The sequence below is a fragment of the Mauremys reevesii genome, linkage group 1 (assembly GCF_016161935.1).
Source record: "Mauremys reevesii isolate NIE-2019 linkage group 1, ASM1616193v1, whole genome shotgun sequence".
In the NCBI taxonomy this organism is placed as follows: domain Eukaryota; kingdom Metazoa; phylum Chordata; order Testudines; family Geoemydidae; genus Mauremys; species Mauremys reevesii.
This window is the reverse complement of record NC_052623.1, coordinates 215,667,857-215,687,450: the sequence shown is the minus strand read 5'-3', so window position 1 is coordinate 215,687,450 and position 19,594 is coordinate 215,667,857. Positions and strand designations below refer to the sequence as shown.

At 45.1% G+C, this 19,594-nt stretch overlaps 1 protein-coding gene across 2 annotated transcripts; it reads right to left on the bottom strand.

The window, feature by feature from the left end:
- Positions 1 to 306: 306 nt before the first annotated feature.
- On the bottom strand, positions 307 to 18,235 carry GSTK1 (glutathione S-transferase kappa 1). 2 transcript variants are annotated; one of them, XM_039539354.1, is made up of 8 exons: positions 17,853 to 18,233; positions 13,573 to 13,654; positions 12,597 to 12,725; positions 8,325 to 8,425; positions 7,886 to 7,921; positions 4,309 to 4,425; positions 3,661 to 3,754; positions 307 to 1,438 (listed from the first exon to the last, which is right to left on the bottom strand). In XM_039539354.1, the coding sequence occupies exons 1-8, from the start codon at positions 17,931 to 17,933 to the stop codon at positions 1,389 to 1,391; spliced, it is 690 nt and encodes a 229-aa protein (XP_039395288.1). In that variant the 5' UTR covers positions 17,934 to 18,233; the 3' UTR covers positions 307 to 1,388. The 2 variants fall into 2 exon arrangements, with proteins under 2 accessions (XP_039395288.1, XP_039395296.1); XM_039539362.1 differs by lacking the exon at positions 307 to 1,438 and adding an exon at positions 1,446 to 3,202 and having other exon boundaries at positions 17,853 to 18,235.
- Between the last annotated feature and the right edge of the window lie 1,359 nt (positions 18,236 to 19,594).

Genomic DNA, 19,594 nt, shown 5'->3' with positions numbered 1-19,594 from the left:
GCCAAGTCACACTCATGCCAGGGAGAGCTATCTCCTACCCCAAACATATGACTCCTAGAGCTGACTCCTAGAGAGATGGTGACTCCTAGAGGTGAGATACTTAACATCTCCCTAACCAAGCTGCTAGGAGTTCTTTCTCCCAGCCAAGACACTAGCATAGCTCTTACTTCAGCACAAGCCCAGCCCCACCCATCAAGGCTCCTTCCAACTTAGACCCTACTGGGGGTGACTTACCTAGGAAAGTGATAGAAATAATCATGTCAGTCTTCCACTCCTGCTTTTCTCTCCCCCTCACACGCAGAGGTACAAGGTGGGACAATAGGCTAGTTTTGTGTTTGTTTATACCAGCTACTGGGGTACTGTTCAGGCAGAATTCCAAGTTAAATGGCTCACAAGTCTGACCTGATATGGCAGACAGGTAGGTCATTGTGCTGCTTGAGATATCAGTCTATTCTAATAGAGAGACCTAGATATTGCTGTATTTGTTTCTTATTTTGTGAGGCTCCTACCAATGCACTGTACAGACACCTAACTTGGGGCTGAGAATTCCACTAGGCTGCAGGGATCTAGCTCAAATGTCATTTTTCAGAGTAGAATAAATTACATTTTGGGGGTGGGGGGGAAATAATCAGCCAGTGTGTCCCCACAATGCAAAATGTCCAGGTTAACAATCGGATGTAATTTATTCCAAGTGTAGGATTCAGATATGAGAGAGAGAGAGAGAATATTACATTATACGATAACCAAAGAGGCATTCCAAGTGCAGGGATAATGAGGCAATGGGCTGGCAATATGGGCTGAGCAGCAAGGCACTGACACAGACAGGATTCAGACCCTGCTCTGAACTCTCAGCCTGAAAACAATTTCCTGTAGCCAGGTCAAGAGTTTTTGCATATATTAAAAAAAGAAAAAACAAAACAAAAAAAACCTTACAGCTGTGGTTCCCACTGATCACCAAATACTGCACACTTTGCTTATCAGGTTTTTTGTCTCAATCTACCCATTTACACTTCATAGGGTGAAACAAATTCAGTCGTTCTCAGCAGGGCGCTTCCAGACTGCAGACCACGAGTGAGACAAGATTTCAATCACCCTTATCAGCCAGCCAGAGCTCTGCCATTGCCCATGACCTTGTATTAACATTTCACCCAAAGTGTCACCACGTCCCCATCCTGCCTGGGAAAAAAAACAAACCAATCTGTATTGGGAAAAAATCAGTCTCAGTCTATCACGGGGACTGGAGTAGAACTGGATTCCAGGGGAACATCACTGCTCTCCTCCCAGCCCCTCTGGGACCCTAGATGCCACTTCTCAGACATGGACATTACTGCTTCATTCAAATTTTAGTCACTTATTTTCCTTCTTGTTTCATATTGCAGCTGAATTTCTCACATCCTGGGTTTTGAAGCTGCAGGAACTGGTCCCAGCCATTTCTCTCCTGTAAGAAAAGCTAACAAATTAAATCCTGATACTGGGGGTGGGTTGCAGGGTGAGGCTCTCCTTCCTCCTCATGGAATGGGTAATTGTGCTGAAATGGGAACGTAATTAATGGGACACAGAGCTTTTCACATCTAGACTACTGGACCCTGCTAGCTGAGATGTACTGCCCAGCACCAAAGATTAGCTTGAATTTTAAAATCTGCCCACAGATCTGGGGGTTAAGGATGAGCTATGGAACCTGTAATCAAGCCTGGCATCCCTTAGCCAGGTTCCTTATAGGGCTAGGTTAAAAAGGGATCATAAACTCATTTCCCATGACTGACACGCCACTCCCCAAACACTGCCAAATCAGAGGCTGAAATTCAGTTTCCTTTTTTCTGGTTCATTCAACAGTGGGTAATGCTGTTTTTAAACAGTCACAACAACCTATTCCAGTTCTTATTTAAAATCAAAGTTATTTTAGAACAAAAATTTAAAAAAAATAATCACAGAACTATAAGCTAAGCAGAATACACATCCAGCTGGACTGTCTGCTATGGAAATATAATCAGAACCCCTCTCATCTTAGTTATAGTAGGATTATGAAGTCCTGGTAGCAGGTCTCCACATTGTAATCCTGAATTTGTTCTCCTTGCTAAAAATCCATAAACAAGTTTTAAGTTGTTGATTTCCCTTTACTAGGGTAGGTCTAGGATTGAGGTATATTTTTCTGTCAGATTTGAAATGAGTTGGACAGCTATTACACCCAAGAAATATAGGGTCTCACCTGAGCTCAATTTTTTTTTTGCCACTTCATACCAAAAATAAACTTTGCTTGACTTAGCTAGTTGCAATTTACTGTCCAGCACCTACAATTAGTTTTCAAAATTCCGCATTAACCAGCTACAGTAGTGTGAGAATGGCACCTCTGAGATTCCGACAGTCTTAAAACAGGACATCAGGTGACTGGGAAGGCTTCAATTTATTTACTTATTTATTTTTAATAAAAGGCTGGATCTTTAGCTGAGGATTTACCCCATAGTGTGTAGCTGCACCATTTACAGCAGCTGAGCATCTGGTTGTCAGTCTCCAGACATTCTGTCAGCAGAGAGAGAGCTCAACATGTAACCTCATCGCTGGGGAGGGGGCTGGCCTGGGGAAAAGGAGCATTTGCCATTGAAGTGGAGTTAATCGGACAAGCAAACCTTCTTTTACAGTGGTAACTAAGGAAGATGTTACACAACTTCTACTAATGTTAAACATTGTAAAATCAGCTGATCTAGATGATTTGCAACCAAGAGTTTTATAAGAGCTTATCAAGGTGCTCTTTGGTCCACTGACGTTAATTTTTAAGAACCCTAGGAAAACTAGAAAGGGATAAAAGTGGAAGTAAGCCACTGTCAGACCGATACTTAAAAAGGGTAAATAGGATGACCTGGATAATTAAGGGCTACTCAGCCTAACAAAGCCCAGACAAAAATAATGGAGAGTCCTGTCAAACAAATTTTATATAATTCTTTGAAAAGATTTCAAGTCTGGTAGATAAAGGTAACTCTGTGGAGATGTGGATTTAAGACAGACATTTGAATTAATACCGCCCAATATTCTGATTCAAACATGAGTGCTATTCAAAATCAATACGGCTCAATAGGTTAAAAGCTGGATAACTGACAGGTTTCAACATGTAGTTACTAACTGAGACTTAAGTACTTGGGGTGCCTTCACCGGACTCCTTCAGGGATCAGTTCTTAGTCTAATGCGATTTAATATTTTGATCAGTGATCTGGAAGAAAATGTAAAATAATTGATAACGTGTGCAGATGATACAAAGATATAGCTCTCCCTTTCCCTGGCCCAAGAGGGAAGGAGATGCTGAGTCTATACTGCAATTAGACATTCACGGCTGACCTATGCCACCTGACTAGGGCTCAAGCTAAGCACTGTTTAATTGTGGTGCAGACATTCGGGTTTGGGCTTAGGCCACAGCCCAAGGTCTGGGACCTCCCGCTTTGCAGGTTCCTAGAGCCTGGGCTCCAGTCCGAACCAGAATGTCTACGCTGCAATTAAATAGCCCCTTAGCCTGAGCCGGGTGGCACATGCCAGCCACGGGTTTTTAACTGCAGTGTAGACATACCCCCAGAGTGTTAATTTGTTTGTCACATTACACATCCCATTAGAGCAGATGGATAATTACCAGGGAGAAAAAAAAAAACAGAAGGAAACGTTACTAGAAACACTCACCTATAACATTGCCCAGAAGCTCTAAACGATCAGAGCCAAAGAAGAGGTGAGCTTCACCGTTAACATGGGCCACAACTGCTGGCATTCCAAACGCCTAATGCCCCCAGGGAGACAAAACAGGGAGAGTCACACCCAGACGAATAAGCACAAGACCAGTTCCAAGAGAAACTTTTACAAAGAACAACTGTCACTTTTCTTCCTCCCTCGCACTCGCACTTTTTTCCCCTTTCCCTTCTTTCTCTATCTCAGATCTGAGTCCCATGCACCAAGCCTGGATTCTGCAGAACTCTTATGACCCTGTCATCCCATGAGACTGAGCGAAAAGGAATCAGAATCAAACCAGGGCTTCATGCATGGTAGTGGAGAGCAGTGACCCCAGGCACTAGCTTTGGTCTCTGGCACGCCAGTCCCGACACCTCCCTTAGAATGGGCCAGGAATCAAACCTGGGTTTCCCAAAAGATAATTTCCTGCACTAATACTTAGGGTACTAAGCTGGCTTGCAAGATGTGTTTAAAATACAAAAAAGTCTGAGAGCAATGAGATCCTTGTGTATCCTGATCTACCCTTCATCCTGCCTTGATCCACAGTGTCACTGCTGGGAAAGGAACACACAGATCTAACCCCACATGGCAATGGGAGCGTCTCACCCCATATTTCAGTGCCTCCTCTGTTGTCTCCTTCAGACGATTCTTCACCTCAGGGGTCGAGGTCATTGCCAGTAGCTTCTGGGCCAGCGCTGAGGGTAGCCCAGCCTCCCCAGCAGCCTGAGGAGACAGATAGGCAGACAATAACAGCCACTGTTACCATGATAGTTACATAATAATTACTTGCAGCTTCATTGCTTGAAGGTCTGTTGTCAAATGATAACAAAATACTACTCCTAGGACATTTCCCTGGCAGGACAGTCTGGCCTACTTTCTCCCATTGCCTGGTTATATACCTATTCTGAATGACTTTTGAATATGAAGCTGAAGGGATATCACCTCCCAGGCTCAAATTATGCAGCCCTTGTTAGGTGGGCTTTCAATTAGCTAGCAAAAGGGGGAAAGGGAGTTTATGCTTAGTTCAAGTTAACTCTTTCAACATATGAACTAAGACAGATGAAGTGCTGTAGTGGAAAAGAAGATGAAGGGTATTAATGTATTCAAGTGTCTAAACAGTATTGGAAGGAGCCTGCCAAACACAGCAATAGAGGAACAAGGAGTGACACTGCATGACAGAGACCAAACTCAGTAAGCCCAACTGGAAGTTGGTGGGTGATCTTCAGAACTGGAGCATTGGTACAGAAGGGCAGTGCGTGTTCTACTTCATTGGAGATAAAGAGGCTCTTCATCCCTTGCTCTAGCAGTGAACTTCTCAACCTTCAAATCTGCCACTGTGTGATGCCAACAATCAAAATGTGAGACATAGGGCCCAAATGTGGGACACGTATCCTACTGTGTCACACCATAATGTACAGATAATGATCTTTACTAAAAAAACCTCCCTGTGTCAATGAAAGAACCCCATTTAAAAAAAAAAAGAAAACAAATTCTCACATGTAATCATAAAGTCCACAAAATGGACCATCAGCAGGGTTGAACCTGGACATTCAGGCCTTGTCTATACAAATAAGCTGCACCAGTTGAATGTAAATTGGTTTGTAAACCAATGTAGTAAAACTGGTGCAACTCCCCGCTCTGGGGACACTTATTTCATTCTGAGAGTCGCTTGTTTCCGTTTAGCTTAAACCTGCTCCCAAACAATTAATGCTAAACCAAAAAAACCTGCTCCCAAACCAAAATAAGTGTCTAGACAGGGGTTTGCTCAAATTTAACTACTTTATTTTAAATTCACACTTTATATTTAACTGGTGCAACTTTCTCATGTAGTTAAAGCCTCAGTTCAACAGCACATAGCTTTACCGCTTCAGCTACAGGAGTAACTGATAACTACTATGTGGACCAGCCACTGAGGGTACATCTACACTACCTGCTGGATCAGCGGGTAGCGATCGATCTATCACGTGTAGTGTAGATGTGATAAAAAAAAAAAAAATCGATCCCTGATCGCTCTCCCGTTGACTGCTGAACTCCAGCAGTGCGAGAGGCAGAAGCAAAGTCGATGGGGAAGCCGCAGCCGTCGATCCAGTGCCACGAGGACACGAAGTAAGCAATTTTAATTCGATCTCAGATATGTCTACTTCAGCTACACTAGTCTCGTCGCTGAAGTTACGTATCTTAGATCGATCCCCTCCCCCGCAGTGTAGACCAGGCCTAAGTGGGGCCTTGACACATCTTTTCCCAGTGGATTCACATTTGCTAGGAAGTAGACTATTGGAGAGCTGAGGTTCTGAGTTCTAGCTCTGGTCTAAGAGGGGAGGAGGGTCAGAGGGATTAGAGACAGGACAAGCCAAAGAACATATACCTAGAATATTTATTCTGAAAGGTAGTGTGACTGCGTGGCTAAGGGCTGGTCTACATTGCCAAGTTTTTTGACCAAAAGGTAGCTTTTGGAGATGAAACAAAGGTGTACATACTGCAAAGCCACTTTTTGAGACAAAACTCCTCAGCTGCAGCACTTCAATAAAACCACCTAGATGAGAGTGATAAGGCTTTTTGTGCAAAGGTTTTATCGCTGAAGTGCCAGCGTAAACACCTTGCTTGCTTTTATCGCTGTAATTGGCCTCCGGAGGTGTCCCACAATGCCTGAAGTAACTGCTCTGCTCATTATTTTGAACTCAGTAGCCCTGCGGGCATGCACCCCTCCCCTTTCAAACTTCCATTCTGACAACCAGCACACTGTGGTGTGTGTGTGTGTGTGTGTGTGTGTGTGTGTGTGTGTGTGTGTGTGTGTGTGTGTGTGTGAGAGAGAGAGAGAGAGATGGGGCTGATGTTGGGTTTCCCCCTCCCCCAGGACTGGTTGCTTCTGGCAGCTGTCTGAATTTATGAGACAGCGTGTGGCTACACTCACTCTACCCCAACACACACTGTCTCCCCACACACACTCTCCCCCCCCCCGCTCCATCTTCCCTCCACACTTCAGTTGAAAAGTGACTGGCAACCTATTAGGATGCCTATGGAATAATGGGCTTGAAAACCCTACATCATGTGACACTGTACCTGCCCCTTGAGGCACTGCAAACCTTTCCCAAAGCACCCAGCCAGTTGCACAGGGGATAGCTACCCACAGTGCACTGCTCTCATCTTTGCAAGAGCTGCTACTTTGGATGTGCTTCAGCGACACAAGGAGCACAATGTGGACATGCAACAGCAGTTTAATGAACGCGCTTTAAAGAAAGTGGTATAACTTTTGGTGAAAAAAGTTGGCAGTGTAGACATAGCTTAAGACTTTTAGAGACCTAGATTCTCATGCTAACACTGCCTAAAATAATCTTGTGCAGCCTCTCTGCTTTGCGATATACTGATGAAAAGTGCTATATAAAATTAGTAGTAGTAGTTATAATAGTATTTGTAAAAGTAAGGTGGGGGCTAATACTTGGCTACCATCTAGGGCTAGAATATGAGATCCTAGTTTGGGATCAAATTGGAACTGTGGCCTTGATTTGGCCTCAAACACAAACCCCAGAACTAATCCTGGTTCAAATCTGAACACTGTCTTCTGCCTATCTCTGCATTATAGCCAGAGATCTAACAAGCAGAAGAGGCAGGATGCAGACAGTGGCACTGAAGAAAAGAAGAATGGACACGATTCCAAAGCAACTACAAAGAAAGGCGAACCAACTAAGCTTTGAGAATGGAGCCCAGCTGCACCACCACCACTGTCCCCTCCACAATCTGCCTTCAGAATCAAATTTTAACTCAAGTTAAAAGCCTTTTATAGAAGCAAATCCATCCCCTTCCCTGAGCTCACTCTTGAACATTGCTCCTGGCTTTATTACTGTTAATTAAAATATAGTTAATAGTGTATCCACTGCCTATTCTGGGGCATCCTGCTAGGGAAGGCACTGTGACCTAAATATCCACCATAGACCTGGCAATAAAATGCACGAGAGTTACTTGGTAAATTACCCGCACATTTCCACAGACTTAGGGGATGGGAGTGACTGACATGGGAGTCACATTTTCCCTAAGGGAATTTCCTGATAACTCCAAACGATCCCTTAAAAAATCTACAGCCAATGAAAATTATTTAAGTTGCTTCTATAGACGGTAACCCTAAGACCCACATCCAATAAATCACAGCAAATGAATGCAGAAGCAGTAGTAACAGGGAGAAACTTACTGCCAATATACTCTCTGGTTGGGTGATATCTTCATCCTGGTGAGAGGAGGAGGAGGAAATCAAATGGTTAAATGTTTATGAACAAGATGCTGAATCCACAAAGATTTTCTCCCAGTGACCCTGTCTTCCTGCAGGGATGGAGTCAGAAAAGCTCAGCTGAGGACCGGGATCCCATTGGAGAATTTCCCACAGGAAAGGAAAAAGATCCCATTCACCTAAACTGGAACTGGATTATGTGGACTCTGGAATTAACTACTGGTGCAGCATCCACACACTGAAAGGAGCAGAAGAAGCTAAAATTGACTTGGAATGTAGTGCTTTCCTTGGATTGGACCCTGAACCACAGATTTCAACCCTCCTACTACATGTTTGACTGATGGCAGAGGAGGGGCAGGAAGATGGGGAAAGGAGCTGGATGGGGATATGCATAAGTACTCACCCGGGACCAGATGCGCATCCAGAGCTCTCTGGACACAGGCTCCAGGAACTGTGGCTGTGTCATATCCACGGCTGTGATAAAGCGCATTGCAGAAAGACTGCCTGGGTTTGGTGGGAAAGACAGAAAGACACATTGAGGAGGCACAGGAACAGCACCAACCAATAAAGTCTGCACTAATGTCACACCAGGACAGGGCTTTTAGTCTGCCACTGCTCTGGGAATATCCCCAAGGTGCAGAGGTCATTAATGAATCTCTTGCCGATGTTCATAAGAAGACTACTTCTGTATGGGATTTCCTTGGGACTGTCCCAGGGAGTTAGCTACTTAAGCCTGCAGCAGGGTCTAAACAGGGAGAGGGTTCGCTAGGAAAGGGACCTAGTTGGGATTCACCTATGGGAATGGCTTGTTGAACAGTCTGCACTGGTCTCAGATGGAGAGTGGACTCTAAGCAGTTTGTTATAGCCAAAAACATCATGGGCCAAACTTTCAAGAGTTGCTTCTAGTTCTGGGGCCTCCAACACTGGAAGCCCAACTAGAGACAAGTAGGACCTGATATTCAGAGGTGCTCAACGCCCTCAATTCCACTGATTTTAACCAGAATTGTGGGTGTTCAGCTTCTCTGCACGTTAGGAACTAGCTCACTAATAACTTGAAATCTGCCACGTGCAGTTCATACAAGTGCTAAGTAGCAGTATTAATATCTTGAACACTAGTTATATTCGTGGATGTCCAATATACAGTGGCACTAGTCCTTGGGGTCTTAACCCTATTAGAGCAGGTTAAAACTATTCATTACCAGTAATACTTGTTTTGAATTCAGCCCCATTTCTGTTGAGTGACTCATTCAAGAACCCATCCTGATTCCCACTGTTCAAGTTTATTGATTCATTAGAAATAATTAATAGAAGATTTTTCAGCCTATGGAGAGTTGTTGTGAACTGTTCACTTCAGTCAATTGCAATTTGTTTTCTGGTTATGTGTGGCTGGTCACCTAAGTCACATGAAATTGGTTCTGCACTCTGCTTTGATGGAAACTTTTTAAAGCAGCAGTATAATAAATAGCCAGGGTGGATAATGCAAGGTCTAGTTGCTTCAATGAAACATCATGAGACGTGTTCCTTCTCAGGAGGAAGCTGCATTGAAGAGGATGAAAGGAACATGTCTGAACATGCAGGATCTTCAGGTTGGTAAACGTTTTTATTGCACACTTCTTTCTTAGGAACAGCCTGCCTTCCTTCTGGAGTATTCTTGAATTTCCGTGTTTGAACAAAAAATATAGTTGTTACACTACAGTACTATCATTTTAGATGCAGTTGTGATAAAAAATAAATAGCTGAAAAATAGGCAGATCTTCCTTTTACAATTTCCACCTTTAAAGTAGCACTGAGTGTCAGTGAATGCAATGAGTAATACTAAATGAGCAATATGGTAATAATAATTAAATAACTGCATTGACTTATTTTGTTTAAGAGAACCCACCCTCAGCATACAGGATTCTGAAGACTATCCACCTTCAAGATCACCATCATTTTCTATAGTTTCAGAGTTATCTGCCAATGATAGTGATTCAGTCACATCATATATGCCACATAGCCACAATATATCACCTACAGCAAAAAGGGAAGAAAAAAAATCCATCATCCAGAAACAACCATAGATAAGTTTGTGATAAGAACCAGCAGATTACAAAAAGAGGTAATTGATGAAAAAATTGCCCAGTTTGTTTATGCAACAAACTCTTCTTTCCGTATGATTGAGAACTCACACTTCATTAACATGGTTCAGTCATTAAGACCAGGATACAGTCCACCCAACAGAGTAGATGTTGCAGGCAAATTGCTGGATAAAGTTTATGAAAGAGAAATTGAGCAGTGCGCAAAAGGTCTAGAGGGTAAAATTGTTAACCTAAGTCTTGATGGGTGGAGCAATGTCCACAATGATCCTGTTGTATGTGCTTGTGTGACAAAAGAAGGGAATGTCTTCCTTACAGAAACAATTGATACATCAGGAAATGCGCACACAGCACAATACTTACAAGTAGCAGTAAAAGCTATAAGAAACAGTGGGGGCGGGGGGGGGAGGCACGGAGGAAGAGTCTAGTACGCAGCTTGGTCACAGACAATGCTGCAAATGTATCCAAGATGAGAAGAAATGCTTTAGAAAAGAGTCTCAAGCTAATGACATACGGTTGCAGTGCTCATTTGATGCACCTCCTAGCCAAAGACTTCAGTGTTCCAGAAATGAAGGCTAATGTTGTTGAAATTGCAAAATACTTCTGTAACAACCACTTTGCAGCAGCTGCTCTGAAACAAAAAAAGTGGGAGAGTTAGCTTGGTTCCTCCCACAAGACGTGTGATGGAACTCAGTAGTAGACTGTTTTGAGCACTATATCAAGAATGGCCTAATCTGATGCCAGTTTGCAAACAAAATCGTGAAAAAAATAGATGGCACTGTCACAGCCAATAGATGGCACTGTCACAACCAAAGTTCAACACCGGGTTTAAGAGAAATGAACACATGCTGAGTACCCTGAAGCCTATTTCTGCAACCTTGAACAAAATGCAGGGAAATAGCTGTTTTATTGCTGACGCTGTTGAAATTTGGAAGGAACTGAGTGAGATCTTAAGAAGAGAAATATGCAATGACAGAGTTAAATTACAAGCATTAAAAAAAAAAAGCCATCTGGGACAAGCGCCATCTCCAGCTCATTTTCTTGCAAATATTCTCAATATTTAGTCCCAGGTTCAAACCTTAAACTGCTGAAGAAGAGGAGTTGGCTATGACATGGACATCTAGCAATCATAGTTGGCATTACAGAGGGATAATAAATTTCAGAGCTAAAGGTGAACCATTCAAGAAATATATGTTTGATGATGTTTTAAAGAAGGTCACACCAGTGAACTGGTGGAAGTCACTTAAGCGCTTGGATTCTGAGACTGTTGAAGGGATAATCTCACTTTTAACAGCAGGAGCTGCTTCTGCCAGTGTAGAAAGAACATTTTCTTCCTTTGGACTAATTCATTCCAAACTGAGAAATCGTTCTGGACCTGAAAAAGCAGGAAAGCTTGTTTTTCTTTTCCAGATTATGAACAAACAGGAACATGAAGGTGAAGACAACTGAGATAGCTTCAGAAGCCAATATTTTAAGTTTCTCACGTTGACCTGGCTGACAGTCGATTTATTTTATTTTTTAGTATTTCATTTAACTATTTTAGTTAAAAACAATTTTAACAAAAACGAACCTGATATTAAAAAACTTGAATGTTTAACTAAATTCATATTATATGTTTGCTGTTGAAGAAAAAAAAAATCCAGAATACATAATGTTGTTTTAGTTAAATAAAACAATGTAAATGTCTGTCTGGTGATGTTCTCTTCCTAATACAGCTGTCGAAGCCAATAGATGGCACTGTCACAACCAAAGAAAATCCTCCAAATATTAATGATTAACCTTCCAATGACTTCATAAATATCTGCTTCAATGAAATAACCAAACCATCATTCATTTTCTGATATAGCTGTAAAACTAATCTGAAAGTTTTTCAGAATAAGTCACTTTAAAAATGTATAGCGTGTACCTTCTAAAAATGAAACCTACATCTACCTCTGAGTTGTGAAGAATGTGTGTTAAGGTTATAACAACCAAAAAGAATATACTTTTATGTAAACATTCATGATTAAATCAAGTCTTCCTGACTAGTGATTTAAATCATGATTTAAATAAATCCACCCTGTAAATAATGACGAACACACTTTCCTGTATGAATTTTTAATTGAATAACTTGTTTGTGCTAATATTGGAGATTTTCAGCATCTGTGAACATTGTCATGAATTTCTGGCAGTCGTCTGAACAGTCACAAGTAACATGACCGTGTGAATAGGACTGATCTGAACCCAATGCTTTTATTTGCAAAACTATTTGCTATTTTTAAACACAATCTCTGCCTCATGTAATTCAGTGATGAAAAATATTACAATGTCAGAGCTTGTGGGCTTTCCTCCTACCTCCTTGCCTCAAATCCTGAGCTGTTCCCCCTCCCAGCTCTGCCAAAGCACCTCAGTCACGATCTGCAGAAACTCCTGTGCTATCCCACTCTCAGCCATTTCCACTCATGGTGAAGCTATGCATGGACTTCATACAAATCACAAATGGGAGAAGAAGCAGAGAACATCTAATCTCATTTCCCTCCCTTCAATGTCATGCAAGATTTGGACCCGGATCTCCTTCAGGTGAAAGGTCAACTCACTGACCAAGCAGCCTCCCTACTTACTTTTTCTGATAACACTCCCAAAGAAATCCTTGGGCATCTGCACTGGGACCTGGTAATATTTTGCCATCCTCTTTATATCCTTCATCAAGTATTCCGCACGTTTGGGCACCATCGCTGGGGGCTGGTTACCTTACAGAAAAAGTGAAATTACAAGATGAAGATTCCAGTTATAAGGTAGGCCTGGTCTACACAAATTTAAACTAGTCTAACTATATTGATTTAGTAAAACAGTTGCAACTTGTGTCAGGACACTTATATCACTTTAAACCTGGCTTACTTCAATTTCACTTGCATGAGTAAATTTGCAGGTGGTAAACTGACATAACCAGTTTTAAACCAATAAGAATGTCCACAAAGGGGTTTGCACCAGCTAAATCAGTTTTTAAAGATAAATAAACTTTTGGGTACAAATAAAGTGCTGTTCATCATAAAGCACTTTATTAAGGAGAGTGAGGATCACTCTCACTTTTAAAATAGGAATAAACTGAGGCACAGCAAGATGAAGTGCTTTGCGATTTCAGTCAAATCAAGTCTCCAACAGAGCCAGAATAGAACTCATGACAGAGCTCTCCTACTAGCATAATTAAACCACCCCTAATGAGCAGCAGTAGCTATGTCTGTGGGAGAGCTGCTCCCGCCAACATAGCACTGTCCACACCAGTGCTTTTGTCGGTGAAACTTTTGTCAGTCAGGGGGGTGTTTTTTTCTTGACCAACAAAAGTGCTAGCGTAGACAAAGCCTTAGATCTCTGAGTAGAATGGAAGGACTTCAGCAATGCCTGGCTAATGACAGCAGGGAGTCTCAGTGGTCTGTGATATTCCCCATAGCATCCATTTTGGGATCTGTGGTGAGCTCCCTCACAGCAGTGTCCTGCCAGAGCCTGAGTGCAAGATGGAATCTCTACTCCCTCATAGCCACACTCTGCAGGGGGTTCCAGATGTTCTCTGTTGGGGGTTAGGAGCAGTGGAGCACTTACCAGTCTCCTTCATTATGCCTCCAAGGAAAGCAGGACGAAAACGCAACTCAATGCTCCAGTTGTGCCGGTACCGACAAAGCACCTGCAATGGGACAAATAATAATGGATAAACAACTCCTAAGACCCGCAATGAGGACCAGAGGCCTAGTGCCTGACAGAACCAAGGTCTGGGCACTGAAATTCCTCTAGCAGTCAGGAGACTGAAAGAGCTCGGCTTGTTTAGCCTAACCAAAAGAAGGCTGAGGGGAGATACAATTGCTCTTTATAAATATATCAGAGGGATAAATATCAGGGAGGGAGAGGAATTACTTAAGCTTAGTACCAACGTGGACACAAGAACACATGGATATGTGGAAGTACAGAAAGAACTGACAGGGATTTGTAGGGGATCTTAATGCATGACAGTCTTTGTTAGCAAGAGTTAGACTAACTGTAACCCTAATAACGCGAGATTTGTAGAAGCGAGGATTGTGTGAGGCGAGCAGAAAAGAACTGTGTGAGAAGTTGTTTTGACCTTGTGTAGATAATGTGTAGATAGACTGGCATCTCCCAGAAGTGAGAAAAACAAGATATCAGGATGACCTATGTACAAACAAAATGCAGCTGTTGCTTATTATTGTCTGTAACAAAAGTATAAATGCTTGTTGTAATTGTTTACCTATTGAGAGACCTGTCTAGGAAGGGGACACCCTATGTCCTAGTGCACTCTCTTCCTGTTGTAGCTGCTAAACAGAATAAAGTATCTGACTCTGCTGCACCCAAACAAAAAGCGAGAACTGAGTTTTTCTCTGACAGATATAAACTGGACACTAGGAAGTTTAGACTTGAAATTAGACGAAGGTCTCTAACCATTACAGGAGTGAAGGTCTGGAACAGCCTTCCAAGGGGAGCAGTGGAGGAAAAAAGACATATCTGGCTTTAAGACTAAGCTTGATAAGTTTATGGAGGGGATGGTATAGCCTAATTTTGGCAATTAATTGATCTTTGATTAATAGCAGATAAGTTGGCCCAATGGTCTGTGATAGGATGTTAGATGGGTTGGGATGTGAGTTACTACAGAAAATTCTTTCCTGGATGCTGGCTGGTGAGTCTTGCCCACATGCTCAGGGTTTAGCTGATCGCCACATTTGGGGTCAGGAAGGAATTTTCCTCCAGGGCAGTTTGGCAGAGGCCCCGGAGGTTTTTTGCCTTCCTCTGCAGCATGAGGCACGGGTCACTTGCTGGAGGAGTCTCTGCACCTTGAGGTCTTGAAGTCCTCAAATTGAGGTTTAAATAACTCAGACATAGGTTAGGGTTTTGTTACAGGAGTGGGTGGGTGAGATTCTGTGGCCTGCGTTGTGCAGGAGGTCAGACTAGATGACCATAATGGTCCCTTCTGACCTTAAGTCTATGAAACTATGAAAGATAAAGCCTGATCTGTCTGAGACCATTAGAAATCAACCCAGGGATCAGCAGGGCAGCTCAGGTCTTCATGCCAGCGATACTGTGGGGAAGGTTTGTAAATTACTACTGAGGGACCAGGGATATCAAGCAACTCTAAGCCCCTGTGAAATGCACTCCAACAATAGCCATGGAGCAAGAAGAAATGACATCAGATTCATTTCTTTCTTTTAAATCAGGAAAATAATAGCATCTCCCCTTTCTTTAAGCACTTCATGACTATAAATGATCTATTTCCTCTGGGCCTGTCTCACAGAACAACTCTGTCTATTGCTGCTCTAATCTATTTCATCCAGGACCAGATGACGATATAGATGCTATAGGACCCAGCTTTGGAGTCGTGATAAAATGAGAATCTCAATTTTCATTTTAAAAAGTGTGTAATGTGATGCCCCAGGTATGTCACTGGCAGTGGAGACTGAACCCAGGATAGTCGGATCTATTACTTGAGACATAACTAGTAGCTCAAAAGCTGTAAATATAGAAACTTCTCAGTGGTCCAGCTACTAGAGAGAGTGTGCAACACTTAGGCCATGTCTACACTACCACTTTTGTCAGTTATAACTTATGTCGCTCAGGGTTGTGAAAAAAACAACAACCATCACCCCTGAGCAACATAAGTTACACCAACAGAACTGCCAGTGTGAACAGCACTATGTCGGCGCGAGAGCTTCTCCCGCCAACATTGCTACTGCTGCTCATAGAGGTGATTTTATTATGGTGACAGGAGAGCTCTCTCCCACCAGCACAGAGCAGCTAAACAAGTGATCTTACTGTAGTGCAGTTGCATTGGTACAGCTTTGCCACTGTAAGCTTGCTAATATAGGCATGGTCTAACTGTGAGTTACAAACTTCTCTCTCCCTCATAGACACACATGTAATGCAATTATAACAGCATATAGAGAGTTTGAAATAATAGCTTCAAAAGGTGTGAACTGCCATTGCATCTTAAATATGAAACATGCTCCCACGTCTAGGGGGGATGGGGCACAGAAACAGGACCGCCCAGAGGGGGGGGGCAAGAGGGGCAATTTGCCCCAGGCCCTGAGCCCCACGGGGGCCCCCACCAGAGTTTTTCGGGGCCCCCGGAGCGGGGTCCTTCACTCGCTCCGGGGGGCCCGGCAAACTCTTGCAGGGCCGGGCGCAGGAGTTTCGGCCGCTCCCTTTCGCCGGCGGGGGGTCCTTCCGCTCCGGGGTGGAAGGACCCCCCGCTGGCGAATTACCGCCGAAGACGGAGCGGGACCCGCCGCCGAAGCGCAGCCTGGTCTTCGGCGGTAATTCGGCGGCGGGGGACCCTTCCGTTCCGGGACCCGCCGCCGAAGTTCCCCGAAGACCCGCGGTGGGGGCCCCCCTCCGCCGAATTACCGCCGAAGACCGGGCTGCGCTTCAGCGGCGGGTCCCGCTTCGGTGGTAATTCGGCGGCGGGGGGCCCCGCCGCGGGTCTTCGGGGCACTTCGGCGGCGGGTCCAGGAACGGAAGGGCCCCCCGCCGCTGAAGACCCCGGGCCCCCGGAATCCTCTGGGCGGCCCTGCACAGAAATAAGGGTGGGGCTATGGCATTAGGGTAGGACCACGAAGGACCACTTGTGAAGTCTATCTGCAGCCTCAGATTGCCTTAATTTTGCCTTGGTTTTAATATCATTTTCATGGTAGCAACATACATGCCACCCAAAGCATAATAAAAAAAAATCCTGAGATTTTTGGAAACACCACCATTGGTCTTGAGAAATTCCTGAAAAAACAGAGGTTAGTCAGGTGTGATGTCAATGTGTGTATCCCTAAAGTCACCCTTGTAAGTCTTGTACAAATAGAGTGTGTTGAAATTTTTCATTTGAAACATTGACAAAAAAGGTCATTTTAAAAAAAATGAAAGTTACTGCATTTTTTTTTGCAATTTTCAATTTTTGACAAAAGTGAGAATTTTTTGGCTTTGCTGTTAAAATGTGTTTCCTTGCCTCTTTCGCCTCTTTTTTCCTCCCACTTTCATTGGCCAAAATGGAAACCGGAAATAGTTGAGAGAAATGGGGGAAAACACTCAAACTAAAAAGTTTGTTTACAACATTTTCAACCAACCGAAAACAACAAAGACAACCCCCGCCCAAAACCTGGTTCCTCTTCAAAATGTAAGGAATGAAAATTGTTTCAAATTTAAAAAAATTATTAGCACTGTTCCAGCTAGCTTTAGGCATAAGGCCTGGGCTCCTCGTGTTCCTGAAATGATATTGATTTCACAGGGATTCCATGGGGCAGAATTTAGTCCAAAGGCCACGTGTAATTAAGATTAAGATCAGGCTCACAACCTATGCTCCAGTAATAACTGTAGAACATTAATCTTCTCTAAAGCATAATGACTAACTTTCCTCCACTGAACAGTCAGCACCCTTCGCTGGCTTTTATCCAACTGTACTAACTTCAGTTCCAGGCAAGGCACCACAGTCAGTATGATAACACAAACACACCTCTATGCAAGAGAGCAACAGATGCAATCCTGTACGAAACAAACTAAGGGAGAGCTGGCCAACAGAGGCCCTTGAAAGGAACAGCTGTAAGTACACACCGGCAGGAGCTGTGACCTTGCAAACTATTCTTCCTCTAAGCACTTCTGGCGGAAGAGGAGCGCGGGGGTAGGGGAGAAACGATCTCCCTTTTCTACAGCCTGCTGCCAGTCAGGGAAAATTCAGCAATGACATGGAGGGGAAGCACCTGACATAAGGCAGGTCCTGGGGGCTCGGAGACTCAGGGAACACGGGGAATTTCCTAGGATTTCCACAGGCCTAAGGTCTGTTCCTCCCAGCCCCCGCTGCCTTCACCCCTCCCTCTGCCCGTGCAGCGCCCCCGCACCTCGAACCCGAGCCAGGAGTACGGGGACACCACGTCGTAGAACATTTCCACCAGCTTCGTGCTGCCGCCTGCTGCTGCCATCGCCCCGCTCCCCGGGCCGCGGGTGGCTGGGCGGGCTCCCTGCGGTCGCTCCGGCCCGCTCGCTCCAGGCCCCCGCGCCTCTGGCCGGCGCGCAGGGAGCCGTGAGCACGGAGTGAAACTAGCCCAGCCCCGCTGCGGCGGGGCGCTGCTGACACCTGCCGGCCGGCCGGGCTCCCCCGGCGCTGCAGCGAGGCCCTGGGCAGCCGTGCAGGGGATGAAATTGCTCCCTGTAGGAATGTGCTACTCGGGCTGTGCAGAGCGTGCTCGGCAACCTGCCCCTGTTGGGCGTAGCATTCGGCGGCCTGCTTTCTACAGGGGTTAAAAAGGGGCAAATCGGAGCGGGGGGCAGGGTCTGATCAGAGGGCAAAAATTGGTCAGGAATGTCAATCAGCTGGAGGCAGGATTAGAAAAGGGGCTGAGGGGCAAAATCGGGGTGGGGGGGGGCAGGAGTTAAGCTCGGGGTGAGGCGCTGGCAGAGAGTGACAGAGGGGGTAACAGTTACCCCAGTGGGACTGAGACACCAGTGTCTGCAAAAATGGGGAAGGGGCTTTTTTTATTTCCCCTCTCACAGACAGCCTCTCTCAGGCCTTGTCTACACTACAAGACTATTTCGAATCTACTTAAGTGAATTTTTGTGGATTCAATGAATGAAAATTTGTGTATGTGTACACACACTAATACACTATTCTTTCTTGTCCAATCCACATTAGCCGATCGACTCGAGCGGCGTGCACTGGAAGCTATCCCACAGTTCCCCCCGCCCCGCCCATTGGAATGCTGCTGGAGGGCTGGGGCTCTGGCCTGCTGGGAAAAAAAAATAAGGTGGTGAGGGTGGTTTTGGGTTGTCATTGCCCTCAATCTGCCCTCTCCTCTCCCTCCCCGCAGGAATCTGTTTGCGCCTTTGTGTGGTCGGTTTGTGTCGGACGCCAGCACACACGCGCCAGCACAGCGAGCTAGGCGCTCGCTGCACTCATCGCTGTCAACGCATGTCTATCGCTCACCTCTTCCCACCTTCACCACAGCTGCTGCTGAAGAGGCTGAGAGAGGCTCCGGCAGCGAGGAGGAGACCTCTCGAGAAGCAGCAGAGCAGGCGGCAGAGTGAAAATGGGGTGGTGGGGGGTCAATGGGTGGTGTGTGGCGGTGGGGTGGGGATTCTGGGGAACGGCGGGCGTGGGACCGGATAGTGCTGCAGGTCTGGGATGACACAGGGTGGCTACAACTTCAGGGATGACACAGGTGGGCGCGAAACTTCAGTTGACGTGTGTTGCCCCCTCCCCCCTGCCCCCCGCCAGCACACGCGCAGCCGGCCGCGCTGAGTGTGCGAGGCCTGAGCTGAGCCCTCTGGAACTAGCAGCGCCTCTCAGCAGCCTAGCCAGAGCTACCACACTTGGGCGTCGGGCAAAGGCGTGGGCAAAAGTACTGGTGGGGGTTGCTGATCTGACATTGCTGCACGCAATGCTTTCAGCAACTGCTCTCGGAGGGGTCAGACTCTCGAAAATGGCCCGTCATGTCAATGGGGCGCGGATGGGATTCCCAAACCCATATGGGCCAGGGGCTACCAGGCCCAGCCCACCAGGGCCCACGAGGCCAGCCAGGCTACTTTTCGCTTTCAATGGAGCTAGGGCTTCTGGTGGGGACGCCTGCCATCAATGGTGGACATC